The 21840-nt window shown below is 38.7% G+C and overlaps 1 protein-coding gene across 2 annotated transcripts in view; it reads right to left on the bottom strand.

The window, feature by feature from the left end:
• KIF27 (kinesin family member 27) overlaps window positions 1-21840 on the bottom strand; it is an 85182-nt gene that overhangs the window by 32143 nt on the left and 31199 nt on the right. For both annotated transcript variants that reach the window (XM_039250400.1, XM_039250402.1), the window contains exons 6-10: window positions 19101-19307; window positions 11182-11351; window positions 10635-10738; window positions 8550-8705; window positions 4516-4721 (exon numbers count right to left, since the gene is read on the bottom strand). In XM_039250400.1, coding sequence (XP_039106331.1) covers window positions 4516-4721; window positions 8550-8705; window positions 10635-10738; window positions 11182-11351; window positions 19101-19307 — 843 coding nt within the window. The remainder of the gene's footprint in view (window positions 1-4515; window positions 4722-8549; window positions 8706-10634; window positions 10739-11181; window positions 11352-19100; window positions 19308-21840) is intronic.

A 21840-nucleotide genomic window follows, 5' to 3' on the forward strand; every position in this document is an offset into this window, starting at 1 on the left:
TCTTATCACAGAGATCTGTTCTATTTATGTGACTGCAAAGTTGTCCACTGTGTTGTTTTTATATCTTGCTATAATCTAAATAATTAATCCTGGAGTGAAGATGATCCATTTTCCCTGACAGTGACCAACCATTATGATTACCAGTTTAGTTATTTTAATATATATTTTTTTAATTTTATTTATTTCTAGGAGAGAGAGAGAGACAGTGTAAGCAGGGGAGGGTCAGAGAGAGAGGGAGTCACAGACTGAAACAGGCTCCAGGCTCTGAGCTGGCAGTCAGCACAGAGCCCGACGCGGGGCTCGAACCCACGAACCGCGAGATCATGACCTAAGCGAAAGTCGGACGCTTAACCGACTAAGCCACCCAGGCGCCCCAGCAGTTTAGTTATTTTAAATAAAGCTTCTCCTCATTTAGCTCACGTATCAATGGGAAGCATAAAAAATTTGTGAACATTTGCAAATAGTTTATACTATGAATATAAAATACCAGTGTTCCAATTTACTCCTGGGCAAACACGTATTAAACATGTGTTATGTATCTTAGCATTGCACAAAGTACCTGTTACATTAAAAAAGTTAAGGTGAAGTCATTTGTAATTTATGAAGACTACAGTTATTCCCTTTATCTTGGCAATATGTTGTTGGCAAAAGCATATTTGCTTTGAGAGGTGCTGCTCAAAGTGTGGTGTTTGAACCAGTACGAGTCCCACACATGCTGTTAGCCTGCACCACCGCTAAACATGCTGTCAGATTCAGCGGACACTGGTTGTGTCAAGACTTTTGTTTTTTTCAAATAAATAACCTTTATTACTTTTTAAAAAAATTTTTAATGTTTGTTTATTTTTGAGAGAGAGAGAAAGACAGAGCTCAAGTCAAAAAGGGGCAGAGAGAGAACGAGACACAGAATTCAAAGCAGGTTCCAGGCTCCGAGCTGTGAGCACAGAGCCCAACGCGGGGCCCGAACTCACAGGCCATCAGATCATTACCTGAGCCAAAGCCAGACGCTTTACCAAATGAGCCACCCAGGCGCCCCATATGTCAAGATGTTTTTGATGAAGGGAGCTACACTCCTATTTGCCTTTATCTCATCAGACCAGTAACAATCCTCAGACAAACTACTTTGAGTACCACTAGCTTGGAGGCCACAGGACTCTGTACATTCCCAGCCCCAGATCTGGACAGTGGCTTTGCCACAATTAACTTTTGGTAGTAATTGCATTACTGGGGCAAAAATTATAATACTAGCATTTTGGTGCCTTTCCACATAATACTGAAGGTATAAGTACTGATAATCTTATTTAAAAGTGAGATGGGTTACCAATGGATTTTGTACTTATTCCACACATGCTCAAAAGTACACCTTTACTGGGGCACCTGGGTGGCTCAGTCGGTTAAGCTTCCGACTTCGGCTCAGGTCATGACTCACAGTCCGTGGGTTCAAGCCCTGCGTCAGGCTCTTTGCTGACAGCTCGGAGCCTGGAGCCTGCTTCGGATTCTGTGTCTCCCTCTCTCTCTGTCCCTCCCCTGCTCGCTCTCTGTCTCTCTCAAAAATAAATAAAAACATTTAAAAAGCTTAAAAAAAAAAAAAGTACACCTTTACTGGGGTGCCTGGATGGCTCAGTCAGTTAAGTGTCCAACTTCAGCTCAGGTCATGATTTCACAGTTCATGGGTTCAAGCCCTGCGTTAGGCTCTGTGCTGACAGCTAGCTCAGAGCCTGGAGCCTATTTCAGATTCTGTATTTCCCTCTCTCTCTGACCCTCCCAAGCTCACACTGTCTGTCTCGCTCTCTCTCTCTCAGAAGAAAAAAATTTTTTTTAAAGTACACCTCTACTGCTATTAGCATAAAAGGATTAATGCATCATATGGGTCTCTGTATAAATCTAGATTTTAGGTGCCTCAGTTGGTTAAGCGTATGAATCTTGATTTTGGCTCAGGTCATGATCTCATGGTTCGTGAGATGGAGCCCCACCTTGGGCTCTGCTCTTACAGCCCAGAGCCTGCTTGGGATTCTCTCTCCCTCTTGTCTGCTCCTCCCCTGCTTGTGCTCTCTCTCTCTCAAAATGAAATTTAAAAACATTAAAGAAAATAATTAATTAAATAAAAATGGCATCAGATGCTAGAGTACTGAAAACCGTTACTGTCACCTCAACTATGAGACTCGAGCTATTTTACCTTTTTAAAATGTAGCTTCCTCGTTTGTAAAACAGAATAAAAATATTCATTCTAGAGGGTTAAATAATGATTAAATAATACTTATGAAACATCCAGTATGTAGACACTTAACAATGGGCAACTCTCATCCCCATCACCTTTATCATCCCCATTCCCACTGGCTGTACGTGAACAGGTCAAAGGCACAGGCATTTCTAAAACTACATGGGAATCCTGTTTCAGTCCTCTGCTGAATGGGATGCTTCTTCTGAGCTTAACCATGTTCTGTGTCTTCTTTCCTTTCCTTATCAGTCCCCTTACCAGAAAAGTATATTCAACAAGAAACATGAAAAACAAAAATATGATAATTCTCAAACTCTAATAACCTTTCACTTAGAGGTGCCTGAGTGACTCAGTTGGTTAAGCACCCAACTCTTGATTTCGGCTCAGGTCATGATCTCTCAGTTTGTGAGATTGAGCCCTGTGTCAGGCTCTGTGCTGACAACCCAGAGCCAGCCTGGGCTTCTCTCTCTCTCTCTCTCTCTCCCCCTTCCCTCCCTCTCTCTGTCTCTCTCTCTCTCCCCTACCTCCACCCCATCCTCTCCCCAACGTGCACTCTGTCTCTCAAAATAAATAAACATTGTTAAAAAATAACCTTTCACCTAATCCTTTAATTCAAATATTTTAGCTGTGTGAAACATAGAACATACCATCTTTGCTAAATCTACAAACAAGGCTTAAACCATAGATGTATATGATAAACTGCCCCTTTAGAATCACAATCATTCTGGTTATTATTGATTACAAGAATTACAGTCAGAACTGAAGCTTGGATATAAAACTATGAAATTATAAGTAAAATTTCTTTATAAACACAAAAGAAAAATCTTAATTGTTTTGTTCAAATGAGAACTGTTAGATATTGCAGCCTTAATTTTAAGGGTCAAGAACTGAAAAAGAACTGATCCCAAGACTCTCTGAGGTGAACTGCTAAGTGGAAATATGTACTCTGAAAATAAGTACTCTGAAGTAGGTGTGACACAACTACCATGCCCTCCTGTAAGCAGTTCACACATTAAGTCATACTAATATTTTAACTTTGTGTTGAGAGGCTACTTAGGTAAACATTTTAGCGGGAATGGCCAGATGTTGGAGGTGGCATTAAAAACCCTACCTAGTAGGGGGGTGCCTGGCTGGCTCAGTCAGTTGAGTGGCAGACTCTTGATTTCAGCCCAGGTCATGATCCCAGAGTCGTAGGACCAAGCCCCTGCGTCGGGCTTTGAACTAAGTGTGGAGCCTGCTTAAAATTCTCTCTCTTTCTCTCTCTCTCCCTCTGCCCTTCTCCCCTACTCATGCTCTCTCTCTTAAAACAGAAACAAAAACTTTTAAAACCCACAAAACCCGAGGAGGAAGGATTTGTTTTTTTGGTCTGTTTGTATATAGTGAACACAGCCCTTGTGGAGAGAATAACTGCAGCAGTTTGAAGAAAAAAGAAAAAAAAAAACTCTGAACAGGTGAACTACAATTCCATTCTACCTACAGTGGAAATGATATTAAAGTAAATAGATTATGAATGAAAAAAATGAAGGAGCGCCTGGGTGGCTCATTTGGTTGAGTGTCTGACATGACTCAGGCCATGACCATGGTTCATGGGTTCGAGCCCCGCATTGGGCTCTGTGCTGACAGCTCGGAGACTGGAGCCTGCTTCAGATTCTGTGTCTCCTTCTCTCTCTGCCCCTGCCCTGTTTACATTCTGTCTCTCTCTCTCTCTCTCAAAAATTAAAAAATTTAAAAAAACCACGGAGATAGCATTCTAGCAGATTCATTATAATCAGACTAACAAAACACTCTGGTCATCCCCAAAGCATCTGAAAATGGCTTCATTATATACAAAATCTTTCTGGAATGGGATATTTCTCATAGAATAGGATTTTTAATGGTAGCCTTAGGAAATCAAGGATGAGATGTAGTAGTCAATTAACAACCTGTCTTAACACAATCAGTTATGGTTTGAGAAAACCATCTGAAATACTTAGCGTTTGTTGAGTGTCTACAAAGTGCTGTATACACACCAGATGTTTTAAGTATATTACTTAAGCATCAATCTTTTGTCCCTCAGAAAAGAACACAGCTTCTGTGGTGATCTTTATTTCTTACCAAGGTTTTGGATAAACAGTTTAAAATAATATACTTTTCGAACAGAGAATGTAGTACCCAGACAGAAAGCAGGCAAACGTGCTAGCACTCCGGAAAAGAAAAGCTGCCCTCCGGTTTCTCTTTTTGGGAAAACCGGACTCCTACTTCTCTCCTAACCAGGTACATAAGCCTTAAGGAAGTTTGCTAAGTCACATTCTTTACATTACCTGGACTCTTAGCTTTGCAGCGTCCATCTTTTTGCGGAATTCCTTCTGTAATTTTACCTTCAAAGCAATATCAGAAAGATCTTTGTTTTCTAGTTCCTGTAGCTGCTTCTCTGTTTCAGTTAATTCCACTTTTGCCTGTTCTGCTTCGTGCTCAAGTTTTGTTACTTTCAGAGAATACTGTTTGCTTACAGACTTGGCATCGTTACCTTCACCACAGTGATAACAATTAGAAAGCATGTTAAAAAAAAAAACAAAACAGCCAAGTAAAATAGCAAAATCTTTAAAATGTTCTATTCTTCAAAATCCTCCTGGGCAGTGTATCTATTTAAGACAGAGCATTAAGAACCCAGCTGTCCCCACCCGTCTCCATCAAACACAACTTGCCACCTGGCCTCTTAATAATTAGTTGCTTAACGACCGTTCCCATCTGGTGCCATTCCTTCACCTCACAGGTTCAACTTTGTGTGTGTGTGACATTTCTGATTTTCTAAATTTGCAGTTTAGCTTTGCAGGCATCAAACTCCAGGTAAGAAAAATATATGGGGTAACAATGGCTTTGCTAACAGCACTTTGGCTTCCTGCTATCTTTAATCTTTTTTTCTCTTAGTATGAAAACTTTCCAACATATCAAAAGTAGAAAACTAATATGATGAACCCCCCACCCCCATCACTGAGATTCAAGAGTTATCAAGATTTTGCCACAGTTGCTTCATCTGTGTCTTTCTTCTGTTTTTATTAGCTTAAGAATTATAAAGCAGGGGCACCTGGGTGGCTTAGTCAGTTAAGCGTCCAACTTCAGCTCAAGTCATGAACTCATGAGTTCAAGCCCCACAACAGGCTTGCTGCTGTCAGCGCTATACTCACTGTGGATCCTCTGTCCCTTCTCTCTGCCTATCTCCCACTCATGCACACACTCTTTCTCTCTCTCAAAAATAAATAAACATTAAAAAAAAATGGGTGCCTGGGTGGCTCAGGTCATGATGTCATGGTACGTGGATTTGAGCCCCACAGGTCAGGCTCTGTGCTAACAGCTCAGAGCCTGGAACCTGCTTCAGATTCTGTGTCTCCCTCTCTCTCTGCCCCCCTCCCCCCACTCATGCGGTCTCTCTCTCTGTCTCTCTCAAAAATAAACATTAAATAACTAAAAATAAAAAATTCTAGATGTCATCTTACTTCAGTAAACATCTATATCAAACATGGACATAGCCAAAATTCTTTCACACCTAACAGTATTAATCCCTACCTGAATCTATCCAGACTTTCCCAATTGTCTCAAAATGTCTTTTTCAAGTGGTTTATTTTAATCACCATCCAAACAAGGCCCACAATACATCTGATTGTTATGTCTTATGAAACTTTCATCCTAGAGCTGGCCCCTCCTTTTCCACTCAAATGAACTTGTTAAAGGTGGATTCTTTTTCAATGCTTTTCTTATACTTGGAATATAGAGGAAAACAGAAAATAGATATTTTGGTATCTCTCTTTCATTCTAAGCTACTAGACCCTAAACATTTGGTTTAAATCTGTTCTGAGTAGTCAACTTATCCTTGAACTAGACAAGCAAACTCATGGCAATGGAAAAAGGAGTCCAAAGCTCATGGATGAATAATTTACGAGGGCCAGTTTGTTCTCCTACACTGAATATCTTTAATTTTTATTAGTAAAAAGGAATTACTGAACTAAATGCACTGTGAGTTTTCTTCTCTCTATATAACTGATTGACTAGCATCAAAATACAGGATTACTATATTTTAATTAAGACCTCATATGCTGTTCAACACGCCAATATTTTATGAGTCACTGAGAAAAAAGGTACAGTGTCCACTATACCAGTTACACGGTAAAATACCAGGATACCACTGATGGTAAGGTGCATCCTGACTTCAGAGATATTAAAATGTGAAAGAATGTGATTAGAATTGATAAAATACAGTATAGCTGTCACTTATTGTTGGCTGAAATAATTGCTACTGGGTCTTCGGTGCGGAGGATTTGAAAAGCAAGCGCACGTTGACCCTTCTGCTGGTCACCAGTCCCAAGGACAGCTCCAAACTGCCCTTGGTTCTCATGAGTAAGAAGAGGACCTTCTCTGGGTAAGTTCAGGTATCCTTTATTTTGAGGCAACCAGGATGAACATACCAGGCTACAAAAGCGTGCTCGTTTAGTGAGAGATCTCACGATGGTATAACCTCTAAAAATCATTTATTCCAGAGGGATGCATATTCTTAACTCCCACAGGCAGCATCCTGATGGAGAAGCTATTTAAACCCCTAAATCAGGGGCACCGGGGTGGCTTAGTTGGTTGAGTATCCGACTTTGGCTCAGGTCAGGATCTCATGGTTTCTGAGTTTGAGCCCTGTGTCGGGCTCTGTGCTGACAGCTCAGTCTGGAGCCTGCTTTGGATTCTGTGTCTCCCTCTCTCTGCCTCTCCCCTGCTCATGCTCTGTCTCTCTCTCTCTCTCTCAAAAATAAATAAACATAAAAAAACTTTTTACCCCTAAATCAATTCCTAGGCATTCCTACAACAGATTTATTGACATTGATCCTGCCTTTGAGGAAGGAGCATGGTCAAGCTCAATTAAACATCTGGCACACCTAGGGGCGCCTGGGTGGCTCAGTCGGTTAAGCATCCGACTTCGGCTCAGGTCATGATCTTGCCATTCCTGAGTTCGAGCCCTGCATTGGTCTCTGTGCTGACAGCTAAAAGCCTGGATCCTGTTTTGGATTCTGTGTCTCCCTCTCTCTCTGCCCCTCCCCGACTCACACTCTGTCTCTCTCTCTCCTAAAAATAAATAAACATTAAAAAATTTTTAAAATAAATCTACGACACCTAAAGCTGGAATGGTATATAGCACATTCGTCACTAGGACTAAGGAAGGAAAACGCTTTGGCACAGCAGCTCTGGAGTGCAAGATGAGAGACGACAGCCAGCCAGAACACAGAGGAGGGAAGTGGGAAGGCAGGTTGCCCCTTGCTGGCAGAGGAGCTAGGAGCCACCATAATTCATGTAATCTGAGTGTAATTATAGCCTTGGGCTTAAGGAAAAGGAAGATAATATTTCCTTCAGTTCCTTTAAATGGGACCAATGTTCATTGGAACTAAGAAAAAGAAATGCTATTGTCTCTTATCCCTTCAATTCCTAACTGAATTTCAAGTAGTCAAAGCTCACACTTTGAGTCTATTGGGGCGGGGGTGGTAGGGGGAGCTGAGATGTGCTTTTCAAGGCAAGCCTCATAATGTAGCTAAGGGTGAGGGGAGGATGTGGAACATGCCCAACCAGGCAGAATCTGAGAGTAAGGGGAAGAGCTAAAAGCTTGGCTCACTGAGAGAACAGCTCTCAAGAATAAATCCTTACATCTTTAGAAAACTAAAAATGATCTACATTTAAAATATAAAGTTTAGGGGCGCCTGGGTGGTTCAGTCGGTTAAGTGTCTGACCTTGGCTCAGGTCATAATCACATGGTTTGTGGTTCAAGCCCCACGTTGGGCTCTGTGCTAACAGCTCAGTGCCTGGAGCCTGCTTCAGATTCTATGTGTGTGTGTGTGTGTCTCTCTCTCTCTCTGCCACTCCTCTGCTCGTGCTTTATCTCTGTCTCTCAAAAATAAATAAGTGTTAAAAAAACTTTTTTAAATATAAAGTTTATAAATAATGTTAAAAATGAACTATCCAAGAGAATGAGGACTAACAATTTAAAATAAATATTAAAATGAGTTGGAGAAACATCTCAGACATATTCCCAGATACCTAGAATAATGTTTCTTAAAAAGTGGTGAAAAACATTAAATGCCTATAGCCTTTCAACAAGAGACAAAGCCCTCAGTGGTGGAACAATTCACAGACGAAATCCCAATGTAACAAAGTTCTTCTGACAACCAACCTTTGCCTGTTCTCTATGAAACAAACCCAGTTATACCAAATTCTAAGCTACAGTGGATAGTCCTCAGTGTCAAAAACTAAAGTAAATGTTAAAACATCAGAAGCAATTTTAGACACTTTTCTTTCTCATAGAAGTTGGCTCAAGGGATGTTATTACCTGTTTTTATTAATTCTTTAATTAGATCTTCCTTCATCTTGATGTTAATTGTAAGTTCTCTCACTTTCTGTTTAGCTGCAGTAAGTATGAGTTCTGAATTCCTCAATTTTTGCAAGTTCAACTCTTGACTCTCCTGGAGACATTCAATCTTTAAATCTTCAAAGAAAAAGCAACAGAATGGAGAAATAAAACTACCTGCTCATAGAGTATTCCACAGAAGTGAGTTAAATACGAGAAGCAGAAACAAGCAGTCTAGAGGTAGCAGAGGAAGAGACAAACAGAATGGGAAAGAAAGGAAGGAAAAAATACATGGCAATTGGGACTTCAATTTTCTACCTTAAAGTGAGTTTTAGTCATATCCTGTGGGCTCTGATACACAGTTCATCATTGTCCTTAGGTATGTGATTTGAGCTTTCTCTAACCTCAGTTATTTAAGAAAAGTATAAAATCTCCAGATGGGTAGAGGGTTGACATTTTTTCCCATTAACTTCTACTTTAATAGTCATCAGGGAATGTGGTCTGTCTACACCACCAAAGTGTACGCCAACACTGTTGATTACTGGCACATAAGCCAACTATGTCACTGTTTTAATTCAAAGAATTTTTTTTTTTCCCACAGCAAGACTTCCTCAGTGAAGAAACTAGCGCACTGATTTACATTCTGACATAAGTTTCTTACCTGACTGTAGACCAGCAACAAATAGCTCAGGGATGGCTACCTGAGTAGTACTTCTCTATACTATTTATACATTTTTAAAAATTTATTTCAGGGGCGCCTGGGTGGCTTAGTCGGTTAAGCGTCCAACTTTCGCTTAGGTCATGATCTTGCAGTTCGTGGGTTCAAGCCCCACGTCGGGCTCTGTGCTGACTGCCAGCGCAGAGCCTGAAGCCTATTTCAGAGTCTGTATCTCCCTCTCTCTCTGACCCTCCCCTGCTCACGCGGTCTCTCTCTCTCTCCTAGAAATAAATAAAAATTTAAAAATGTTAAAAAAAAATTTATTTCAGTTTTATTTGTGACATACAGTCAATGTTTTGTTAACAGAACATGCATAGGCTCTTTAAAAGATAAGATACTCTCTATTTTCATAGTGGAGGACTTATCTATCGTGTTATTTACATTTGCTATGCTCTTTTTTCGTGTGTGTTTGGACCACTTGTAGACCAAGAGAAATTAGTTAAAAATCTCCTACTACAACATAGTTTTGGCAACACATGTGTTTCTGATGCTGTTATTTCATGCATAAAAATGCTCATCAGTTGTGTACTACAACATCACGAGCACTCAGCAGACTAACTTGGCTCAAATGTCACATACATCACTACTGCCAGGGGAGCTGCAGATACCTGGGACATTATGTAACACGTATTTTAGGGGCACCTGGCTGGCTCAGTCACATAACTGTCCGACTTCAGCTCAGGTCATGATCTTGCAGTTCTTTTTTCTTAATTTTCTAAAAAATGTTTTATTTATTTCCTAGAGAGAGAGAGAGAGTGTGTGAGCAGGGGAGGGTCAGAGAGAGAGGGAGACATGGAATCTGAAACAAGCTAAGCTAGCTGTCAGCACAGAGCCCGACGCGGGGCTCGAACCCATGAACCGCGAGATCATGACCTGAGCTGAAGTCTGCAGCCTAACCGTGTGAGCCACCCAGGCGCCCCTGATCTTGCAGTTCTTGAGTTCAAACCCCGTATCGGGCACTGTGCTGACAGTGCAGAGCCTTCCTGGGATTCTCTCTCTTCCCCCCACTCCACTGCTCACACGCACTCTCTTTCAAAATAAATAAATAAACTTAAATAAATTATTTTTGAAAAATTTACAATGTAAATATCAACTCAAGTTTGAATACAAAATCCCCATTCTGAGGCATTTAGCCTATAACTCTTGTCAGAATTTACTGGGAAAATTTTTTGTTTTATTAATGAGTAGAGAGTGAAAAACTGGAGGTAGAGAAGAGAGCATAAAGGAAGCTCTACCTACCAAGAAAGTACTCCAACTGAGTTCTCACCTTTGAGAATTAAATTATTGGCTAAAGAAAAAGAGAAGTGGCATAAACATTAGATCTAAATTACTTGAGAAAGTCTGTGTACCTTCATTCCCCAAACCTGACTTTGGTGTTTGATCCTGAATATCATTCAATTCAACAAGAGAACAAACAGAGCCTGGCTTTTGCATCCATGAGCGACTTCTACATCTAAAAAAAAAAAAAAAAAAATCAAGATCAAAGGTAACTTGTCTGTTTTCATCTGCCCTCAAATTGTCCCCCCAAAACTGACAGTAATATTAAAAAATTATTAATTATATAAATTTTCTCATATCCCTCATCTCCCCCAGGTTGAACTCAGTAGAAAATTCATCATATTTGTTGCCACCATGGCAGCAAAATCAGGAAATCCAAACATATTCTCTCTGAAAATTAAAACCCAACAGCTATAAAAGCCCTAAATGCAAAATTATTTTTCAATTTTAAGATTGATGAGTTGTGTTCAAACATTGGTTTCCTAATACATGAGTAGGCGGTGCTTTAGCAAACACTTACTCTTATATTAAATGGTAAAGAAAAACCCCCCTACAGTATCTACCTATATTTATTGCATCATATATTATGTTTATGAAGCCAGGCTATATTTAACATACCTAATTGCAGATTTCTCCTGGCCTTCTGATTCTTCATCATCACTGTTATCAGAAAATTGGCAGTGGAGGACTTCATCTTGTTCTTCTATGTGACCCAGCAGCATCTGACTTCGTGTTCGAAATCCGGCAACTACTTGATCCAGAGAGTACACAGAAGGACTTGTGTGGACCTTACAAGTGATTACCCCACCCAACAACAAAAAAAGTGATTTTTTTCATTATTTTTATCCTGTTACTCAAAGTGTTTTTTAAGAAATATTAGATAGTTGCATTTAAAATAGTCAATAACTGAAAATACCCATTCTTGCAAAAAAAGTAGAAATAAATTTCACAATGCTATTGTACCCCATAGACACATACTTTCTTCAGAACCTACACAGCTCTTCCTCCTTTTAGAAAGCACTCTATCTTCAATTATATCTTCATGGAATATAGTATTCAAAAATGAAACCAAAGAGAGGCATAAGTGAAAACATCACTGCTTTTAAACACAGCAGGGCACTTCCCAACAAATGTGAAAGCCAGACCCAGTGTGATAGGAGGCAATGACACATTTATACTATACTAGGAGAAATCCAAATGTATTTACTCACACTTTACATGTGGTGGTTAGGGACAGCTGACTTAATGCTCTAAGTGACATAGTTTTGCTTTTTTTTTTTTAATTTCTGAGAGAAAGAGAGAGAGAGAGTGAGAGAGACAGCATGAACAGGGGAGGGTCAGAGAGAGAGGGAGACACAGAATCTGAAACAGGCTCCAGGCTCTGAGCTAGCTGTCAGCACAGAGCCTGACGTGGGGCTTGAACCCACGAACCGTGAGATCATGACCTGAGCCAAAGTTGGACGCTTAACTGACTGAGCCACCCAGGTGCCCCCTAGGTGACATGGTTAATATGTACCCTGGATAAATAGATTTTCATGGGCTAGCCTGGAACTTTCTATTTTATAACATGCTTCGAGTGGCAATGCACCTTTAGCTCTCAAAAAAATGATGTAGGAAAACAACAACAGAAATTAGAAGTTGCCTTTATATTCTTATTCTAGTTTTTGTTACAAACATTTCCTTTTTCACCACCTCTCTGTAACCAAACCTCAGAGTAATTTCTCAAAAAAGGCAAATAATAAAATATTAGAGGAAACATTCAATTTATGGACAGATATCATTATAAGCTATTAAAATGATAACATCTAGTGGAATGTGTACATCACATGGTATCAATTTTCAAGTGATGTAGGACCCTCACATAATTTCTCCCAGAAGAGCCTGCCTGATACTCAGTATTCCTTGAAACCTGATTTTTGTGCATCTACTTTCGGCCATCTAATAAGACTGTCACACTGGTACCGTGATGGATGCAGAGTAAAGTTTTCTCGGTGGACTTCCAATCGTGGGGTTTGAGGGAGTGGGGACAGAGATTATTTACAGAAGAATCAACTCAAGAAGTATTTCTCTAACAAGGACAATTGCCCGGCATGTCCATTTTGCCCCAAAACAAACCGGCATCAAGGTTTCTTTGTCAGAGGAATGAGAATTATTTCAGGAGCAAACAAAACTTTCTGTTCAGAGTCAAACATTGTTCTCTACAATTGTATATTGCCTTTAAAATTTCTTTCTACAAAAAAACCCAAAGGACTCAGCCTAATAATGAACACCAAATAATTTCCACAACAATTAGTAATATTTAGCAAAATTCCTTAACAGTCATTCCACCCAATGCAATTGTTCTCCACCCCCTCCAGGCACATAAACCCTTCTCCAGTAACCTGGTGCCTTCCCACCTAAGTACTGAGTCCTGCTTCCCTTTAGCTGCTTCTGCATCCCGTAGCTCTGCGCTTTCACAGTTTCAACCACACCCCCAAACAGTACTGATCACTAATATAAGTATTCAAAGAAGCTGATTAATAATTCAGATTAACTGAAGTATATATACCTAGAAGCCAATATTTATTCTAAGCATTTTTTTCCCCAGAATTATACAGCCACAAGGCTAGAGAGAACTTGAAAGCTTACTATTCCACCCAGATTTGACTCTCATTTATAACATAACCCCTGGTGAAACAGTGGCTGCTGGAGCCCCGGGGCCTCTCGAATCATGTTTGGCAGTTTTAAGTGAAGTATTCCCACATTAGCACTTTTTCTCCCTGATCCTGGAGATTTCAGAAGATTTTTTTAAATATATCCCTTAAGAATACTTGGTTGGTTTTCTTAGCATACAATTGTATGAAGTACTAAAAGTGGTATTAGTTACCGATTGCTTTTATTTCCACTTCATATCAGATTTCATCAAATCTAAAATGCCATCAAGCATAAGAGACACCATTAATTTTATTCCATCAAGAAACAAAAAAAGCTGTCAAACTATGACATGCCATCAATTATAAAACATACCCTGCCATCAAAGATGATAAAATGTGAAAAAAACATGTGAGTCTTACAATCAATGCAACATGGCAGATTTTCATCAGTATTTGTGATATGAGATTATACCTAAGCATTGACGGACCTCTCTAATTTTCTTCTTTCCAAGTGCCCTCTTAGTGTGTATAATACTGGCTCTTGGCCTCAGGTATTTACCATGTTAGGAAAGTAGAAACCTCTGTTACATTTTTTTTCTTTAAGTTTAAATCAAGATTCAATTTTACATTTCATCAGATGAGCTTTTGGTATCTATTGAGACAAAGCAGATTTTTCTTTTTTCCTATTAGTTTGAGAAATAATACTAAAAGTTTTTCTTATATTTACCTATATACTACTTAGTTGTGAGGGGCAATTTCTTTAGGAGTTCTGCATAAGTAGATATGTTCTATATTTCCATTTTGGTGTTTAACTTTTCATATTAAGAGACAGTTGAAAACAATATGTGTAATAATATGAAAAAGTACACAAGATAAATATTAAGATGATATGCTATCTTAATATATAAATATTATTCAGCCATTAAAAATAATATGTTATAAAAGAATATTTAATAACTCTTAAGTGTTCATGATATATTGAGAAAAGCCAGTAATGGAAGTATATGAGTATATACATAATGTAATAAATAATGTGTTTAAAATAAATAAGAGCTTTTTGCTCTTTCCCTCCAATATGTATAAACAAGTGTAGAAGAAATAGTTCCAGGGTGCTTGGGTGTCTTAATCAGTTGAGCTGGACTCTTGATTTAGGCTCAGGTCAAGATCTCATGGTTCATGGGTTTGAGCCCCACATCGGGCTCTGTGCTGACAGCGCAGAGCCTGCTTGGGATTCTCTCTCTCCCCCTCACCCCACTAACATTCTCTCTCCCTCAAAATAAATAAACTTAAAAAAAAAAAAAGAAAGAAAGAAAATATTAGCTAGATTTCTGCCAAGGAGAGATCCAGGAGAAAATGAAATGGTATTTCAGATATCCCCTTGGGCGTATATTAGTTTTGGTATTCCGTATGAACCCTTCCCTCACTCTTGGAACAAGCAGGACTTGAACAAGGCTTGCCATGCAATGAGTCTTCCCATGCAAGCCTGCCTTCTCATGTCTGCTGCAATAACCAGTCCAAGCAAGAAAAGGGGCCTAGATTCTTGGACACAGGGTAAGAACAAGAGCTCTTAAAACTGCTGATCATATGCAAACCTCGAAATCATAAAAGCCATATACAAAAGGTCCAACACTGATATCCTCACTGGGGAAACACTGAGAGCTATTCCCCTAAGGTCAGGAACACAACAGGGATGTCCACTCTTGCCACTGTTATTCAACACAGTATTGGAAGTCTTAGCCAATCAGACAACACAAAGAAATAAAACTCATCCAAATCAGCCAGGAGGAGGTCAAACTTTCACTTTCGCAGGTTACATGATACTCTATACAGAAAACACAAAAGATTCCACCAAAAAAACTGCTAGAACTGATCCATGAATTCAGAAAAGTCGCAGGATATAAAATCAATGCTCAGAAATTGATTGTATTCCTGTACAACAATAATGAAGCAACAGAAAGAGAAATCAAGGAATCGATCCCATTTACAATTACACCAAAATCATAAAATAGCTAGGAATAAATCTAACCAAAGAGGTGAAAAATCTATACATGGAAAACTATAGAAAGCTATAGTTTCTATAGCTATACAAACTATACAAAAAATGGAAAAATATTTCATGCTCCAGGATAGGAAGAACAAATATTGTTAAAATGTCAATACTACCCCAAGCAATCTACATATTCAATGCAATACCTATCAAAATAACACCAGCATTCTTCACAGAGCTGGAACAAACAATCCTAAAATTTGTATGGAACCAGAAAAAATCCCGAATAGCCAAAGGAATCTTGAAAAAGAAAACCAAAGCTGGAGGCAACACAATCCTGGACTTCAAGCTGTATTACAAAGCTGTAATCATCAAGACAGTATGGTACTGGCACAAAAACAGACACTAGTTTTAGTGTCTCACAGAATAGAGAACCTAGAAATGGACCCCCAAACATATGGCCAATCTTTGACAAAGCAAGAAAGAGTATCCAATGGAATAAAGACAGTCTATTCAGCAAGTGGTACTGGGAAAACTGGGCAGTGACATGCAGGACCACTTTCTTATACCATACACAAAAATAAACTCAAAGTGGATCAAAGACCTAAACATAAGACAGGAAACCATCAAAATCCTTGAGGAGAAAGCAGGCAAAAACCTCTGACCTTGGCCGCAGCAACTTCTTACTCAACGTGTCTTCAGAGGCAAGAGAAACAAAAGCAAAAATGAACTATTGGGACCTCATCAAAATAAAAAGCTTCTGTACAGTGAAGGAAACAATCAGCAAATGTAAAAGGCAACCAATGGAATGGGAGAAGATATCTGCAAACCACATATCAGATAAAGGGTTAGTATCCAAAATCTGTAAAGAACTCATCAAACACCCAAAAAACAAATAATCCAGTGAAGAAATGGGCAAAAGACATGAATAGATACTTCAAAGAAGACATCCAGATGGCCAACCAACACATGAAAAATGCTCAATATCACTCATCATCAGGGAAATACAAATCAAAACCACAATGAGAGACCACCTAACACCTGTCAGAATGGCTAACATTAACAACTCAGGCAACAACCAATGTTGGCAAGGATGTGGAGAAAGAGGACCTCTTTTACACTGCTGGTAGGAATGAAAACTGGTGCAGCCACTCTGGAAAACATATTAGAGATTCCTCAAAAAAATAAAAATAGAACTTATCTACAACCCAGCAACTGCACTACTAGGTATTTATCTAAGGGATACAGGTATGCTGTTTTGAAGGGACACATGTACCCCAGTGTTTATAGCATCACTATCAACAATAGCCAAAGAATGTTAGGAGCCCAAATGTCCATCGATGGATGACTGGATAAAGATGCAGTATATATACACAATGGAGTATTACTTGGCAATCAAAAATAATGAAATCTTGCCATTTGCAACTATGTGGATGGAACTCGAGGGCACTATGCTAAACGAAATTAGTTAGAGAAAAACAAATATTATAGCACTTCACTCATATGAGGACTTTAAGATACAAAAGAGATGAACATAAGGGAAGGAATAATATAATATAATAAAATATTTTATATAAGATATAATATGATTATATAATACATATAAATATAATAATTTATTTATTTATAAAAATATAATATAAATATAATATAAATAATATAAAAACAGGGAGAGGGACAAAACATAAGAGACTCTTAAATATGGAGAACAAACAGAGGGTTGCTGGAGGGGCTGTGGGAGGGGGGAGGGGCTAAATGGGTAAAGGGCATTAAGTAATTTACTCCTAAAGTCATTGTTGCACTATATGCTAACTAACTTGGATGTAAATTAAAAAACAAATAAAATTATTTTAAAAAATATTTAGATTAGGGGCACCTGGGTGGCTCAGTTTGCTAAGCAACCAATTCTTGATTTCGGCTCGGGTCATGATCTCATGGTTCCTGGGATTGAGCCACATTTCGGGCTCTGCACTGACAGTGTGAAGCCTGCTTGGGATTCTCTCTCTCCCTCTCTCTCTGCACCCCCCTCACTGCTCATGCTATCTCAAAATAATAAACTTTAAAAAAAGTAAAAACAAAAAACAAAACAAACAAATGCTGCTGATCATATGACATTCGCATCATCTTCCTTTTGCCCTCCTTTTAATGGCTAGCAGGGATCTTTGGGGTAGATGGAAAATTGTGAAAACAAAACTAATAATTTGATAATCTGAAACAATAACCACGGAAGTTGTTATTCAAATCATGCCTGTTTCAGGCCTATTTAAACAACTATAAGTAAGAACAAGGGCCTAACCTTTTTCAAGAGCTCACAGAGCTCTATCTCCTCACAGAGTGTACATGTGTGTGTGAATGTCTAGTACAAAAGAAGAAGAGAGAGAGACTGAGAGGAAAAAAATATGTATAACTATTGTAATCAGGGGAAAATAAATGTTATTTTTAAAAAAATAATAGAAGAAACAGAAAATTTGTTCACATTACTAGCCAATAGTTAATAAATAAATCATTTGAATATAGAAGACTTGATATATAATTATTAAGTTGAAATAATAGTTATTAAATTTGGATCCTGCCAAAATTTACCTTTCATCCCAAATGTTCTAGGAAAATTTACTATGTATTCAACCATAAAGAAAATATCAATAACTCTACAAAGTGAAACTCATATTAATAAGAACAGTGATTTAAATTTTAAAACCTGACCACTCAGAGTTGAAAACCACACACTTATGGATATTATCTCTTTCATTGTGAGGCACGGGGCGTGGGACACAGTAGACACACCCTATGGGCACGTGTTGAAGACACGGTGTGCCACGCAGTTTTAGAATCACTATGTCATGTAAATAAATCTTCCACACACACCCACGTTTCCCCCAGACTCCACGTTTCCCCCAGACTGACAGATAAGGAACCTGCATGGGTATAGGCACACGTACAGGTCTATCTAAAGAGCTGGCAGTCACACGCCCACCTGACTACAAAGCCTATGACACCTCTCATATTTCTTGCCCCTTTAACAGTAACCATCACATGCCCTTGAAATCCTTTCCCTTCATAAAATTAATAAATAGAAAACAAAATTCATGAATCTGCTACTTAGTCTTTTCCACTGGAGATTTCCATTCCAGTAGAGATTCCTTGATTTTTCAAGAGAAATCTGTGGGCATATATTTATCACCCACACACATATTTATAAATAAAAATTAAAATGAAACTTCATACTGACCTTCATACAGTCTCAATTATGTCAGCTTGGCAAAACCAGATAATAAATATCATTTTGAAACAGGCCAAATAAATCAAACTAATTACCCTCCAATCACATCTCAACTTGGTGTGGTTTAAGACAGAAAAAAATGAATGAAGATATCAGACTAAAATATGAAAATACGATAACATCTGAAATATGATCGCAAAGGATAGCTTTTTCTCCTTGGTGGATACAGACATCACCTTCAACTATTCCTTCCAAATACATGTTCTCCTATTTATTCTTTTTTTTTTTTTTTTTTTTTTTAAAGAAGCACAACTGAAATAAAGAATATACGTAAAAGTCCAAGAAACCAGGGGCTCCTGGGTGGCTCAGTCGGTTAAGCGTCCGACTTCGGCTCAGGTAATAATCTCATGGTTCGTGGGTTTGAGCTCCATGTCGGGCTCTGTGCTGACTGCCAGCTCAGAGCCTAGAGCCTGTTTCAGATTCTGTATCTCCCTCTCTCTCTGACCCTCCCCTGCTCATGCTGTCTCTTTCTCTCTCTCTCAGAAATAAATAAAACATTAAAAAGAAAATTAAAAAAAAAAATGTCCAAGAAACCAAACAGAAAAAGGAAAGGTGCCAAGAATGTACAAATATCCTATGATATTACACAGATTTTTTAAATCTCAAAATCAGAAAGAGATCAATGTTCAGACATTACCTTCCTGGAATCTGATCCGGCTGGGATATAAATATAATGCCCTGAACGAGTATCAAACGGTACAGTACATGGTCTCTTTCCAGGTATCCTGGTGTCTGGCCCATCTCCGCAAGATTCTGTAGCTGAAGCCGTCATTGATAGATTAAGTTTTGCTAGTTCTTCACTCAGCTGATCCATAAGAAGTTGTTGTTCTATTATTTTTTCATTCTTGGTAGAAGAGAGATGAACATTTTTAAAATAGAGAACCCCAGTGTGTAATGATTAAAAATAAACTGTACATTGCCCAAAATCATGACTACCTTAACAGAACCATAAAACCTCACTGCTCCACAGACTAGCTTTCTGGTGTTCACCTAATGGTTCTGAGTGGTAAAAACTTTTGAATAGTAAGCAGTGACAGTGACTGAAGGATTAAATACTCAAAGAAAATGCCCCATACACTGTGACTGGTTGGTTTGCCAACCTGAAGCACTCTGATTAGCTGATCTTTATAAACGTCTGGCTTTCCTGAGTGAAATCCAAGCAGTACAGTAGAGAAGAAAGTTGGAAAGTAGAGAAAGAACTACAAATGGCAGAGGTGCCCACAAAGGAGACTAAGTGGTAACAGGTGCAGGGAAGTGAAAGCCTTTACTCAGGGCAAAAGAAAGCCTCATGCACAAAGAGATAAAAGATAGGTAGCTGGTAGTCCTGGGAGGGAAACGAACTGGAAAGCAAAGGCTGAACAGACTGTGTATCGTGTGTGTGTGTGTGTGTGTGTGTGTGTGTGTGTGTTAGCTTTCTATGTATCTTCTAGAGAAACTTTTGTCAACTATATCCAATCCAGAGAGCTCTAATATCAATCTCTGTTTTATCAGCACAAAATTATGTAAACAAGAAACTCTCATTCATCTTTATACTTCACATATACTACAATGTTTAAATAGGAAAAAACCCCAAAAGTTTCACATGCTAAGCTATAAAAAAGCAACCGTATTAAAAATTCATATATTCAGATAATTAAAATATATGTCAAGGGCATATAAGCTGATGTAGGGGGTGGGATATGGAGTCTTTACACTGTCTGGGAGAGGGTGAAAATACCAATAATATGATTAGGCTTATTAAATCAAAAGTGCATGGTACACTCTCCAGGATAACCACCAATAACTAAAAGAATACAAGTACAACACCTAAGCTAATGAAGTAAAAATAGAAAAATTAAAAATACACAGTTAATCCAAAAAAAGATAAAGAGAGAAAAAGGAACACAGAGCAGCAGGATAAGTAAAAACCAAAATGGTGGGATTATAACCAAAATATGTATGGAATTATGTTAAATTCATAAATGAACTAAGTAATCCAATTAAAAGATTAGATCAGAGGGGATTATAAAATTATCTAACTTGCTGCTTCCAAGAAACACAACTAAAATAAACCCATGAAGATTAAAAATAAGATGGAAAAAGAAGGGTGCCTGGGTGGTTCAGTGGTTAAGCATCTGACTTCAGCTCAGGTCATGATTTTGCAGTCTGGGAGTTTGAGCCCCGCTGGGCTCAGTGCTGACAGCTCAGAGCCTGGAGCCTGTTTTAGATTCTGTGTCTCCCCATCTCTCTCTGTCCCTCCCCAACTCATGCTCTGTCTCTCTTGCTCTCAAACATATATAAAACATAAAAAAAAAAAGATGGGTAAAGAGACACCATGTAATATTAATCAAAAGAAAGCTGGTAGAGCTATGTGAATACCGAAGTAGACTTTAAGGCAAAAACTACTGGAAGAGGTAAAAAAGTATTAAAAAGGTCAATTCACTCAGCATAACACCCTCAAGGTCCATCCATGTTGCTACACATGGCCAGATTTCATTGTTTCTCATTGCCATGTAGTATTCCATGGTATAGATAAACCACATCTTCTTGATCCATTCATCTGTTGAGGGTGTTATGCTGAGCGAAATAAGTCAGGCAGAGAAGGACAAATATCACATGTTTGCACGTATAGGAGGATTAGGAGGAACTTGACGGAGGAACAAGGGAGAGAAGAAGGGCGGAAATGGTGGGGGAAAGGGAGAGAGGCAAACCATGAGAGACTCTTGAATGCTGACAAAAACTGAGGACTGATGGATGGGGGGGGGGGGGGGGGATGGGCATGGAGGAGGACACTTGTGGGGATGAGCACTGAGTGTTATGTGGAAACTAATTTGACAATAAACTATTTGTAAAAAAAAAAGGTCAATTCACCAGGATGATGTAACAATCATCATTTCTATGTACTTAGTAACACAGCTTCAATATGTATAATGCAAAAATTGTTAGTACTGGGACACCGGGGTGGCTCAGTCAATTAAGCATCTGATCTCACAGTTTTTGAGTTCAAACCTTCCATCCGGCTCTGTGCTGAAAGCTCAGAGCCTGCTTAAGATTCTCTATCTCCTTCTCTCTCTCTCTGCCTCCCCTGCTCGCACATCCTCTCTAAGATAAATAAATAAAACATTTAAAAAATTGTTAGTACTTCATGGAGAAGACAGATCCAAAATTGTAGCAAGAGATTATAACATCACTCTAAATTACTGATATAACAAAAAAGACCCCAAAAATGAACAAAAATATAGATATGATTAACAAGATTAACAGCACCCAATAATTACAGAATACACATTCCTTTTAAGTATATCTGTAATATCTACAAAAATTGGCCTTATGCTGAGCTATGACGCAAGTTTCAATACAGTCAAAGGACTGAAATCACATGGACCACATGCAATTAA

The sequence above is a fragment of the Hyaena hyaena genome, unplaced genomic scaffold (assembly GCF_003009895.1).
Source record: "Hyaena hyaena isolate Hyena2069 unplaced genomic scaffold, ASM300989v1 scaffold_369, whole genome shotgun sequence".
Classification (NCBI taxonomy): Eukaryota; Metazoa; Chordata; class Mammalia; order Carnivora; family Hyaenidae; genus Hyaena; species Hyaena hyaena.